The following is a 13,673-nucleotide window of genomic DNA, read 5'->3' as shown; positions in this document are numbered from 1 at the left end:
CCCCAAGTGATCAAGTCTCACATGCTGAGTTTCAGGCATGATCGCAAGCCTGTGGAAGGTCATTTTTGTACATAGCTGGGGGTGCACTAAGTATCCATTCAACCAAGTAAATATTCATTTGTGTTGTGATTTAAGGAGTAATGGAAATAGCACCTGCTCCCACATAGTTCCCCCCACCTGTGCTCATAGTCCAGCATTAGTGTTTTAGTCTTTACCCGTTCCTGTGATTAGACTCATTCTTTAAAATAAAAATGCCCTAAGATTTCAATACGGTCAAACTTATAAGATTGCATACCATTTTGACTGGACCACTGGAATTTCAAAAGAGTACCAAATTCCTGGCAGTGGGGTGGGATGAGGTTAAAAGGAAAGAGAACAATAAAGAAGGGAAAGTTAGGGGAACAGAGAGCCAACCATCTGCATTCAACATTTTGCTAAGGTAACTCTTGAGTGTCACCGCCAATGGGAAGGATGCAGAGGAACACAGACAGGGACAGGAGGGGGTCCCATGATGAGGTATGACAAGGAGGTGTGCTGCTGGTGGTGTGGGGCACTCACCAGGCCTTGCCTCCTGCCTGGAGGAGCTGTGGTGCTCTGTGTTCAGCCTTTCAGGCCCTTGTCTGAGCTGGGGTGGCGGGGGAGTGTGGCCCATCCTCATTCCATCTCTTCTACAGAATGACAGCAGGTCCAGTAACTGTGTCTATCTCTTCCAATGATAGCTTCAATTTTCTAATCAATCAGCAATATACTAGCAGTTTTCTTTGCATTTACAGTGATCTGCTTCAGGGTCCCCTGCAGCCAGTGCCTATTTGAATGCGCCCCAGCTTGTTGAAGGGTAAAGCCATAGAGAATGACAAATGGTTCAGCCCAAGGGAGGTGTTGTTCAGAGCAAATATCTAAAGAAGTATAGGTTTTGAACATTATGGTTCTCCCTTACCTGTTTCTACCAGGCCAAACCTCAGGACACTCTAGACCTGTGCCAGCTTTTAAACAACGACCTAGCTGCCACTGTTGCAAAGCACCCCAGGAGGTTTGTGGGTCTGGGGACATTGCCCATGCAGGCCCCTGAGCTGGCCGTCAAGGAAATGGAGCGCTGTGTGAAGGAGCTGGGTTTTCCAGGGGTCCAGATTGGCTCCCACATCAATGAATGGGACCTGAACGCGCAGGAACTCTTCCCCATCTATGCAGTGAGTATGCAGCGCTCGCTCAGCCAACGTGCAACTGGGCCAGGCACTGTGCTCGGTGCTGGAGGACAGAATATCAGTGTGCCACTCCCCTGGCAGGGGGAGAGAAAGATGCCTGATGACATGCTACACACAGCAGGAAACATGGACAGAGTCCCCCAAAAGGAATGGGCCATTCCACTAGAAGAGGGACAGGTAGAAATGCTTCCCTGATCAGCCCAGAGTTGGCTCAGGAAAATCTCTTACTTTCCATCCCTCATGCTATCTTCCTACTCTTTCATTTGGAAGCTGAAATATTACCCTCATCGCAGCCATGGTGTAAAAGACCATGCTAGTGACATGCAAAAAAAAAAAAATTATTTTGCTTTAGAAAAAAAATACTTTTTCAAATTATGAAGTGATTTTGAAGAAATTCTGGAAAATACAGAAAAGCCCAAAGAGAAAAACAAAAATAAACCATAATCCCACTACCCAAAGGTAAATAACCACTGTTATTATATATTTCATTTGACTTTTTGCTTGTGTGTTTCTGCTTGTATCTATATTTTAAAGAAATCTGAATTCTACTACATATGTGATTTCATATCATAATCAAGAATTTCCAATATATATCAAAATTCTTTTAATGTGTGATTTTTAAATAACTGCATAATATTCCAACATATGGATATATTTTCATTTATTTAACCAGTCCTCAATTAAGATACTTTCTAAGCCATATATTTTGAAAATGTATAATTAAAATATGTAACACAAAACAAAGCCACAAAATGCTAACATTTGATGAAACTAAACTGGTGAGTATATATGGAAGTTCATGGTACTATTGTTTAGAACTTTCTATATTTGAAATATTGCATTACAAAGTATACTTTTAGGAACTCAGTGCCATTTTCATCTCTTAAGTATCCCCCTAAAGTGTCCACAGTCCCATGATCCTCTCTACCAGTCTTCCTCCACCCTGCTGTTCTTTCTGCAACTAAATCTGCTTTTCTTAGTATCAGGAATCAAGATGCATAATTCTACTTTCAATTGCACTTTTTTATTTCTTCCCTCCTAGAATTATAACAGTATTGTTTTCTATTCTTTTCATTGCAAATGGAAAATCTTCAATAATGCATTAAATAGATGTAGGTGGACTCATTAGACACTGTAATCACTGATCATTTATGTATTCCTTTAATATTTATTGAGCTCTGACTACATGCAAAAATTTTTCCATGTCTGTTATCTGTGGACACTGCCTACTAGTTGAGGGTGGGGGGTTACCTATTAAATTGCCTCCTAAACAACCTGAAAGATTTAATGTTCCTCTAAATATTGAACTCCCTGGAGATTACTGGCTGCAGTGGCTGACTGATGCAATAAATGTTTTCTAGAAACTTTAATGGGCTCTGAAAGAGGAATTATTTACTTGTGCATCCAAGTTGTTTTCAACACAATGTAAGAAGCCTTCGACTGCAAGTCATTTTATTATTCACTGGGATTGGGTTTATGAATTACTAAGGAGCTCAAAAAGCAAGAGCTACCAGTTGCCATCCCAAATGGATATTTTCCATATAACTAGCTCAACCCATCACTCATTCTAAATAAGCTGTTTTGGGGGCTGGTCTCTTGGGGGATTCAGGAGAGCATCCAGGCCCTGGCTGACTTGTGGTATCTTGGGGATGGCAGCACAATTGTTTGGTTAGCAAGACTTGGCAGCTTCACTAGTCTCTAACTTGTGTCAATCACATGGCTGAAGCAAATGAGAGGAGTTACCATGAGCCAAGCTGACTTTGTCATTTCAAGGGGATCCTGGAGTTCCAAAGTGTCTAACCATCCCCTTTATCTCCGAGACTACCATTCTTAGTGGGTGAACCCAACCATACATGCTCAGGTCAGTTTTCAGGCACAAAAATGATCTTGTTACAAGTATGAGGCAGACAGACTGATAGTGGCAGATTGCCTGCCTCTCCCATTTATCAGCCGTAAGACCTGAGTGAGTTACCTAGCCTCTATTTGCCTTAGTTTCTTTCTCTGTAAAATGAGAGTAATAACAGTGCTCATCCCAGAAGGTGTTATGCTAAGTGAAATAAGTCAGAGGAAGACAAATACCATACGATTTCACTTTTATGTGGAATCTAAAAGACAAACGAACAAATAAGAACAGTAACAGAGGGGAAGAAGCTGTGGGATGGGCAAACTGGGTGAAGGGGAGGGGGGGTACAGGTTTCCAGTTATGGAATGAATAAGTCACGAGGATGAAAGGTACAGCACAGGGAATATTGTCAACGATATTATAATAGAGTTGTATGGTGACAGAAGGTAGCTGAGTTGTGTGAGCACAGCATAACATACAGAGTTGTCACACTGCCATATTGTACACCTGAAAGTAATGTAACATGTGTGTCAACTGTATTTCAATTTTTAAAAGTACTCATCTTATAAAGGATTAAACTAGTTAACAACTGTAAAATTCTTATAACAGCTTTGGCACATGGCAAGTTCTCAATTAATATGAGATATGATTTTGAGAGTTTAAGTGCCTTTTTGTGTTCTCTACAATGCCTCACATACAGAAGGGATCAAAAGTATTTACTAATTTGAATTGAATAGAATTGTACTGTAACAGTCACATAGAATAAAGTTACATCCTAATGAGGAGTCAAATCTCACTGAGATACCATTATTTTGTAACTTTGTCAAATCAATCCATCCAAAAAAGATGACCCAGACTAATTATCAGAAACTAATTAGCTTCTCTTCCTTCAGAACCTGATGAATTAGAAGCCCTTTCTCTCCAACCTACTCTTTACCTACCACTTCCAGAATCCCTTACTGTCCAAGAATTGCTTTTCCATTTTATTTTTTTATTTGTTTCATGTTTATTTATTTATTGTGAAGGAGAGAAAACACATGCATGAGCAGAGGAGGGACAGAGAGAGAGAGAGAAAAGAGAGAGAATCCCAAGCAGGCTCTGCGCTCTCAGCACAGAACCCAATACAGGGCTCAATCTCATGACTGTGAGATCATGACCTGAGCGGAAATCAAGAGTCAGACACTTAACAACCGAGCCATCCAGGCACCCTGCTTCTTCATTTTAAAAATGCTTAAGCCCAGAGTTTGCATTGCATCAGCCCGTTTAGCCCACATATTTATATGCAAAGGTAGGATGAATCACTCCAGCACCTCAATATTATTTGGGAAAGATGCGCTAAGGAAAATCTGTTTTGAACCTTGTTAAGCACTCATACTCAATGCCTATTGAGGGAACTTTTTTAAACTAAACATTTTGTTGCACAAAAGTCATTCCATCCAGATAGGATTTCCATTTCCCAGAAGGCCCTGGAAGGTTTGCCCATGACATTCATCTCAGTACCTGCCCAGCTGAGGCACTGACGGCTCTTGATGTTCTAAAGTCATCTCATTCTCAACAGACTGTTCAGGGACTCAGCTAGCTCCTAAGGCTTCATGAGTACCCAGAGATCCCCGGAAATTTCTATCTGGTGTCACGCTCTGAATGGCTGATGGCTTGGGTCAGGCCAGCCTGCTCCAGGCCAGTCATGAGCCCCTGGCCACCAATGCATCACTTCTTCACTTTCTACATCCTCAGGTTTCTAAGTGGGGGGAAATAAGGGAACACGCTAGCCCTGACTGTATGGATACAATCTGAACAATCCTTTTCAAAGAATGGATCAAGTCGGAACCAGCAGGGAGAATTTCACCTGCATCTGATGTGTGGGATCAGTCCTTAAGCATTTTGCTCTCAGCCAAAACAGTTGAATGATGGATACTTCCTGTGACTTGTTTTGCCAAACAACATATTAAATTCATCAACCTCAATGGTAAATCCACCAACCCCCTTATTAATTCTAAGTGACATTTTTATTTTCTAAGCAGGAGCAGAATTTCTCAATGACTCTTTTACATAGATCAAGAAACAACTTCAAAAATATTTTAACTTATTGGGGCACCTGGGTGGCTCCATCAGTTGAGCTTCTGACTTCAGCTCAGGTCCTGATCTCACAATTCGTGGTTTTGAGCACTGTGTTGGGCTCTGTGCTGACAGCTCAGAGCCTGGAGCCTGCTTCAGATTCTGTGTCTCCTGTCTCTCTGCCTCTTCCCTGCTCGTGCTCTGTCTCTCTCTCGCTCTCTCAAAACTAAATGAATATTTAAAAATTTTTTAAGTATTTTAGCCTATTTACTCAGATCAATATAGACCCAGAGAAAAATAGTTTTCCTAAAATAGTCCACTATATTTGCTGGCTCATCCAAATAACTCTCACTTTCTCTCTCTCTCACTGCTTCTTTAAAGGTGGCTGAAAAGTTGAACTGTTCCCTATTTGTCCACCCCTGGGACATGCAGATGGATGGACGAATGGCCAAATACTGGCTCCCTTGGCTTGTAGGTTTGTGTCAGCTCAGAGTCTGGAAAAGAGGACCAAGCCTTTGAGTTTTTTTCCAATTATCTCTGGAACACTACTATGTCAAAAAGAGAAAGTATGAATAATGAACAGGATTGTGAGTTCCTGAGCTTTTAGATAAATGCTGTATATATTATCTTATTTAATTTTAGTCATATCCACACAAAACTCTTTGATGTTGACATCATAATAACCATTTTATAGGTAGAGAAACTGAGTCTTGCAGTGGTTAAATAAGTTGTCCAAGTCATGTCGTTAATAAGTGAAAATGGAATTTACACAAATCTGTCTGGCTCCAAAGCTACCTCATTAAACAGACTCCCAAAAAGGTCCCCAAAATAACTAACCATGCCTATCTAATAGATTTTTTTAAGGAGCCAATAATAGCATCAGGTCTTGCAAATGAGAACACTGGAGTTACAAGTAGGATTTCCAACACCGAAGGATCTGAGGAGATAACCCAGGCTTTTAATTTTCCTATTATCTGCTTCTCTCTTCTGCTCTTTGTTCCTGCACTATTCATTCACGGTTCCACATGAGAGTAAGGGAGAGGAAAAGAGGAGAGACCTCTGCTTGGCCTATCCAATTTCTCCTTATTACCCCTGATAACAAGAAATGGAGACAGGTGTAACTGTGGCCACAAGTAAAAAGTGCAGCTCATCTATAAACCCAATGAATAGTGGGGTTCCCAGATGAACAGCCCAGGATTTTCTTTAGGGAAGCCATTATCCATTCTCCCCTCAGCCTAATTAGTACAAGTAATTATAAAGGAACCACAATGAAGAATTAAATGGAGCCATATATTGAAATTAAGAAAATTGAATTTCAGTTCCAGCCAGTCTCTATTTCTATAACATGTGGCAAATCACTTTACGTTCTTAGGCTCATTTCTCATGTTAAAATGGGAGAGCTGGTCTGGATTATCTTTCTGCTCTGACATTTTATGCCTCTGTGATTTCTTTTTTAGACCAATGTATTTAGTAAGGCAGCTTCCTACCCATCCCCCACCAAATTCTCGAGCAACAATAGCAAGAAGAGATAACCTAAGGGCGACCAATGCTGTCCAGCTCCAAAGAAAAATCTCATCCTAACTCACATAACACTTTGACAAGTCCCACAAACTTATTTACATTACAGCCTCCCACATGAAAAATAGAGGAGAACATATGCATAAAGAGTCATTTCATTATTCATTTATGCAACAAATATATGTTGATCCTCTCCAGCATGCTGGGCCCTGTACCTAGCACTTTGGATATTGACATGGACAAAAAACCTCTGCCTTTCTGAAGCCTATGTTCTGGTTAGAAGAAATAGGTAACAAGCAAATATACAGACCATAAACAAACAAACAGGCTAATTTCAGAATTCTATTGTGAATTCTGGAAAAGTGATCATTAGCAGATTAGACAATTCCCAGCAGGGGAGGGCCATGATGCAACAGACACTGAAAATATTCCACTTTGGCTCCTGTATGGAGAATGGATTATGCAATCATGGTCCAAGTAATTGATGGAGAGCAGAATCACAAGACCAAAAAGAAGTGATGCTGTCCATCTCCATCTCCCTGCCTTCAGGAAGTTCTGCCCACAAACTTCTCCCAGGTGGATATGAATCATTGTGCTTCCAGAATTCCCAAAAGGTCAGGGAGCCAGAGGTATCTCTGTCCACAGAGCAATGAGAGATTTGGAGCAGGATGAGCATCTAGTAAATCCCCACTTGGCAGCCAGAGAGTCAGTCTTCCCCAGAAGGTACAGGCTTGCATATGGATTCCCCCAGAGATTTTTTAGTCATAGTCTGAAAAGCAGTAGCCTGGAAATGTAACCCAGACTAACTCTGAGGAGGTAAAGGGGTCAGCATGGAACAGTTACTTCTAGGAGCACAAAGCACTTGAAATAATTCATTTTAACCCAGTTATTTTCAACCTCATCTCTAAGATGCAGCAAAGATTTGGCAGGAATTATAATTTTAGTTGATATTTATTGAGGACTAGTGGCAAGAACAAACCCACTGTACAGATGAAGAAACTGAAGCACAGAAGCAACTAATATTTGTTGAACACCTCTAATGTGAAGCTCTGGCCAGTGGCCAGGAACTTTCTCAACATTATCATTTGCAAGGTTCCATAATAGTCTTGCAAGATGGGCAACAGTGTCCCCATTTTACAGGTGAAGAAGCACAGGCCTGGGGGTGTTAAATAATTTGTCAAAGGCCAGGAAGCAGAAGATTGGAAGAATTAGGGTTCAACCCAGACTCATTGTACTCTGCTTGCCCTACAACATCCTAAAGTGAAGCTGGAGGAATCAGGACAAAAGCTAGGTCCTCTGGCTCCTTGACTATGTTGGCCATTAAATGACTCCACCTGCAAGTGGCACATAGGAAACTTCAGATGGTCTGCTTGCCAAAGTAAAGGTTGTCTACAACCAAGCCATGCTGAGGCAGCAACCTCATGTTTGTCACAATCACAGCAAGCTGACGTTCCCCAACCACTAGCATCACTGAGCTTCTTGCTGGAGGTGACCAGCTCTGTGCCCTGTGACTGCTTCCTCTTTCAGGAATGCCAGCAGAGACCACCACAGCCATTTGCTCCATGATCATGGGAGGAGTGTTCGAGAAATTTCCTAAACTGAAAGTGTGTTTTGCACATGGAGGTAAGACCTTATCTGCATTACTCAGCTTGATCTACCATAACAAAATACCACAGACTCGGTGGCTTAAACAACAGAACCTTATTTTCTCATAGTCCTGGAGGACAGAAGTCCAAGATCAAAGTGCCAGTGGGGTTGGTTTCTGGTGAGACCTGTCTGCCGGGATTACACGAGGCCACTTACTCACTGTGTCCTCACATGGCCTTTAATTTAATCTGTGCATGCACAGAGAGACAAAGATCTCTGGAGTCTCTTCTTATAAGAACACCAATCCTATCAGATTAAAGTCCCACCTTATGACTTCATTTAACCTTAATTACCTCCTTAAAAGCCCTGTGTCCAAATAGAGTTATATTGGGGGTTAGGGCTTCAACATATTAATTTGGAGGGACATAATTCAGCCCATAACAGGCTTGCAGCCATCATTCTAGTCATAAAGTATATGATGGTTTGGGAGCCAAATTCCATTTTTGCAGTCAAGGTTAGTTTGGTTGGCATAGCTTTTGTTTTATTTTGTTTAAATTCCTCTAGTCAGACTATAAGCTCTCCAGTTTGCAAGAGTCCCTACCATTCACCATTATTTACAAATAGGCCTATTTCAGTCATTTACATTTCCTGCTTGATCCTTATGGGAACTGGAGTTTGTGACTCTTGGGCACACACACACATACCCCCATAACCACCACTTTTGATGGTTGCATGCGTGGCAGTACATTTATGGATAGGCCATCATTATTTGGATATTTCCCAGCTGATAGGTTGCCTCTGTATTCTGCTATTTTAAGCATGCTACATTTGAAAACCTTGACCACATAACTTCACACACTTGTCTTCTTTCTTTAGAATAAATTCCTTGAGCATGAATTCATAGATGAGTTCATATCATTTGTTTTGGGTCATCTCCCAGCATTTAGGTTCCAGTACATTCTTTGTAAATAATAGACTACAGTAACTCCTCTTTGCATACAATATGAGGATTGAAAAATATCTTTTCCAATGACACTAACCTCTCACTAACGGGTTTACTTGCAGGTGGTGCCTTCCCTTTCACAGTAGGAAGAATTTCCCATGGATTCAACATGCGCCCAGATCTGTGTGCCCAGGACAATCCGACCAACCCAAAGAAATACCTTGGTTCCTTTTACACAGACTCCTTGGTTCATGATCCTCTGGCACTTAAACTGTTAACAGATGTCATAGGAAAGGTAAGTCAGGTCTGCCATGTGGATGGCTTATGGGAGCAGAGTGTAGGATCAGCAACCAGTTACTTGGCCTCTCTCTAAAAAAGGGATGGAAGAAAAGGCATTAGGAGAAAGGGGAGGGACAGTGAGATTTAGAATTAAATTTACTTGCACAGAAGATCTTCTCCAGAGTCTCCTTCAACATAGAGTGTGGATCACCAGGGAACCATTATATATGCCAGAGAAATCCCACATAATCCACACAGCTGGGTAGTTCCCTTAGAACAACTCCTGCGCCTTAGGGACATCTTTGTACCCATCCAAAATGACATGTCACAATATGGTAGGCAGGAAATAGCTACCAGTTTTGAAGTCAAATTGACCTGGGTTAAAATCCAGGCTCTGCCTCTTACTGATTTGGTAAATTGTAGTGTCTTCTTCCACTAAATGAAAATTGGAACATTAAAGAAGGAGGAAATGACACTTCACAGGGAGGCAGGGGAAGGTGATAAAGGGTCTCTGTACTATCTTAAATTTCTTTCTGGAATAATATGGCCTTCATTTTGAAAACAATTCTCTCATTTGGCCCCAAAGACCAACATGTATTACTTTAAACTTCACAAGAAAAAGTCTTTCCTTTGTTGTCATCTGCAGATCTCTCTGTTGGTGACATTTCCACTTTTAAGTATTTTTTGAAAATGCTAATTCAGCAAATAACATCATTTTTAAGACAAAGTCCAGTTTGAACTAGTGAAGTCTGAAATATTTACTATTTCAATTCAATATTATTTCTAAATATCTATAGACAGTTTCCAAATTCTCCTAAGGAAAAAATTTTTGAGGATTTCTTTAAAAATATGGACATATTTTGGGGCACCTGGGTGGCTCAGTCAGTTAAGCATCTGACTTCAGCCCAGATCATGATTTCATAGTTCATGGGTTCGAGCTCCACATCAGGCTCAGTGCTGACAGCTTGGAGCCTGGAGCTTGCTTCGGATTCTGTGTCTCCCTCTTTCTCTGCCCTTCCCCTGCTCACGCTCTGTGTCTGTCTCTCTCTCTCTCAAAATAAACATTAAAAATTTTTTTTAAATATGGGCATATTTAAAGATTTTCAATATGGTACTTGGATTGAAAGTAGACTCTAAGGTTTTTAAAATCTTTCCTAGCAGAAAAAGAGGTCCATCATTTCAAAGTTGCAAGAAGTTCTCTATCTCCAGAATGGGGACCTATCTTACTTTAAAGCTGTTTCTCTGGCTTAAGAAACTCACTAGAATATAAATGTTAAACATTCTGGTTTGGTAATAAATTACATAGTTGAGCTGTGCTTCTGAACCTTCTAGCTTTTATGTTGTTCCTGACAAAAAGGGTACTGAATGGGTTGTGAATGCTGATGATTATTGGTTTGGAGAGAGGAAATTACAAAAAGGAAAAACTGAAAGAGACTGTGAGTTCCACAGTACAGCAGTGGAGGAGGGGGTGTAGGGAAGTGCGTGGACTTGGGGAAAGAGTCATTGATGATCTCCCATCAAACCTAGTACCCCTGGCATTCTTGGAAATAGTAACATCAGGAGAAAATGCCCCTGGCAAATACAACATCCGTTTTATGAGGGATACTATCAGCACCTTCAAACAATATTCGGGGCAAAACATATTGCCGGGGAGTCACAGCAAAAGAGGAAGAACATGGCAAATGCCTTGTGGTGACCAGCAGATGGACTAGCTAGTGAGCACACATGAGCATAGTCCTATTAGGGATCCCCAGAAAAACTCAGCGGGAACTTTGCAGTTAGTGGTGTGCAGATCTTGCATTCAAACTGTGAAGGCTTGAGCCATTATAACTTGGGCATCAAAAGCAAATGTGACCTCATTTTATGTGACCTCACTGGCTGGTGAATCCAGGACATAGAAGCAGTATAGATTAATAATTTGAATCCAAAATATTAATGCTTCCTCATTCTAGTTATATTCACATTAGCAAACTCTCTCAAAAAACAAGCCCCAAACTAAAATGCTAAGGAAAGTCCTAGCATGACATTTAGACAAGAGAGCAACCTGTCCACATTAGAGCACAAGGACAGAATCCTGTGAAGGGAGGTCTCCACGACAGAAAAAATGGAACTGATAGATTATTTCATGGGCTTTTGAGTTTGAAACAATGATTACCAGGCATTCAACAGATCTGTTGATGTATTAAGAACAAACAAGCCGGGGCGCCTGGGTGGCTCGGTCGGTTAAGCATCCGACTTCGGCTCAGGTCATGATCTCACGGTCTGTGAGTTCGAGCCCCGCGTCGGGCTCTGTGCTGACAGCTCAGAGCCTGGAGCCTGTTTCGGATTCTGTGTCTCCCCCTCTCTCTGCTCCTCCCCTGTTCATGCTCTGTCTCTCTCTGTCTCAAAAATAAATAAACGTTAAAAAAAAAAAAAGAACAAACAAGCTGTATGTACATAGAAAATTAAGCAAATGAAAGAAAAGGAAATAATTTACTCCAAGAAAACAAACACCTATATGAGGGCAGGTAATCATTGTGAGTTACTTGACTCAGCAGTGAACAATATTTATGGTTGTAATAGTATAAATACGATGTACTAGTTTAAGTGAAAATTCTAATTCTACTGGGAAATGGAGGGGAGAAGTTGGGATAACAAAGCAATTCTCAAAGGTCATAATGAGAAGTCAGTAAATACTCTCTAAAGCTAATAAATAGAGAATAGAATAAGCTAATTAGAGAACAATGAAGGTGATTATCAGAAGATGCAAGTTACATAGTAAATGTGGCTGCTTTGGAGGTAAGAGTTAGGAAAGTAGGCACAAGACTGCTTTTAATGAGAAAGATACTTCAATGATATTTGATTATTTATGTATAGGAATTACTTTGATAAAACAAAATTTTACATAATACCCTAAGAGCAAATAAATAGAAATAGGGAAGAATAAATAGAATAATAAATATTTAGATATGTATATATACATATCTAATATATATGTATACATATATATATGTATATATATGTATATATATATACCAACACTACTTATTGAGTCCCTACTATTCCTAAAACACTGTGCTAAATGGAGGACTTAAATTACATAATCTCTGACAGGTGTGAGGTGATGTCTCATTGTGGTTTTGATTTGTATTTCCCTGATGATGAGAGATATTGAGCATATTTTCATGTGTCTGTTTAGCCATCTTAATGTCTTCTTTGGAAAAATGTCTATTCATATATTCTGCCTATTTTTTAATTGGGTTATTCATTTTTGAGGTGTTGAGTTTTATAAGTTCATTAAATATTTTAGATAACAGAGATACAGATAATTATGTATAATTCAGATATATCATTTGCAAATATCTTCTCCCATTCCGTAGGTTGCCTTTGAGTTTTGTCAATTGTTTACTTCACTGTGCAGCTTTTCGTTTTGATGTAGTACCAATAGTTTATTTTTGCTTCTGTTTCCCTTGCCTCAGGAGATATATCTAGAAACATGTTGTTATAGTCGATGTCAAAGAAGTTACTGCTTGTGCTCTCTTCTAGGATTTTTGTGGTTTCAGGTCTCACATTTACGTCTTTCATCCATTTTTAACTTATTTTTGTGTTTGATTTTAAGAAAGTGGTCCAGTTTCATTCTTTTGCATGTTGCTGTCCAGTTTTCCCAACACCATTTGTTGAAGAGACTATCTTTTTCCCACTGGATATTCTTTCCTGCTTTTTAATAGACCATATAGTTGTGGGTTCATTTCTGGTTTTTCTATCCTGTTCAATTGATCTATGTGTCTATTTTTGTGGTACTGGCATAAAATTGTTCTGATCACTCTAGCTTTGTAATATAACTTGAAGTCTGGTATTATGATGCCTCCAGCTTTTTCTTTTTCAAGGTTGATTTGGCTATTTAAGGTCTTTTGTGGTTCCATACAAATTTTAGGATGGTTCATACCAGTTCTGTGAAAAATGTTGTTGGTATTTTGATAGAAATTGCATTAAATGTGTAGATTGCTTTGGGTAGTATAGACATTTTAACAATATTTGTTCTTCCAATCCATGAGCATGGAATGTCTTCCCATTTCTTTGTGTCATCTTCAATTTCTTTCATCATTTTTTTTTATAGTTTTCAGAATACAGGTCTTTCACCTCTTTGGTTAGGTTTATTCCTAGGTATCTTATTGTTTTTGGTGTAATTGTAAAGGAGATTGATTCCTTAATTTCTCTTCCTGCTACTTCATTATCGGTGTATAGAAATGCAACAGATTTCTGTACA

The 13,673-nt window shown here is 39.8% G+C and overlaps 1 protein-coding gene across 2 annotated transcripts in view; it reads left to right on the top strand.

The window, feature by feature from the left end:
* Nucleotides 1-13,673, top strand: part of ACMSD (aminocarboxymuconate semialdehyde decarboxylase) — a 54,175-nt gene that overhangs the window by 21,888 nt on the left and 18,614 nt on the right. For both annotated transcript variants that reach the window (XM_047083947.1, XM_047083948.1), the window contains 4 exons: nucleotides 951-1,187; nucleotides 5,482-5,575; nucleotides 8,146-8,241; nucleotides 9,271-9,443. In XM_047083947.1, coding sequence (XP_046939903.1) covers nucleotides 951-1,187; nucleotides 5,482-5,575; nucleotides 8,146-8,241; nucleotides 9,271-9,443 — 600 coding nt within the window. The remainder of the gene's footprint in view (nucleotides 1-950; nucleotides 1,188-5,481; nucleotides 5,576-8,145; nucleotides 8,242-9,270; nucleotides 9,444-13,673) is intronic.

The sequence above is a fragment of the Lynx rufus genome, unplaced genomic scaffold, assembly GCF_022079265.1.
Source record: "Lynx rufus isolate CCGP_SWC_20201006 ecotype Redwood Valley unplaced genomic scaffold, mLynRuf1.p SCAF_2, whole genome shotgun sequence".
Lineage (NCBI taxonomy): Eukaryota > Metazoa > Chordata > Mammalia > Carnivora > Felidae > Lynx > Lynx rufus.
The sequence above is the reverse complement of the archived record's forward strand: the minus strand, read 5'-3'. Positions and strand labels throughout refer to the sequence as shown.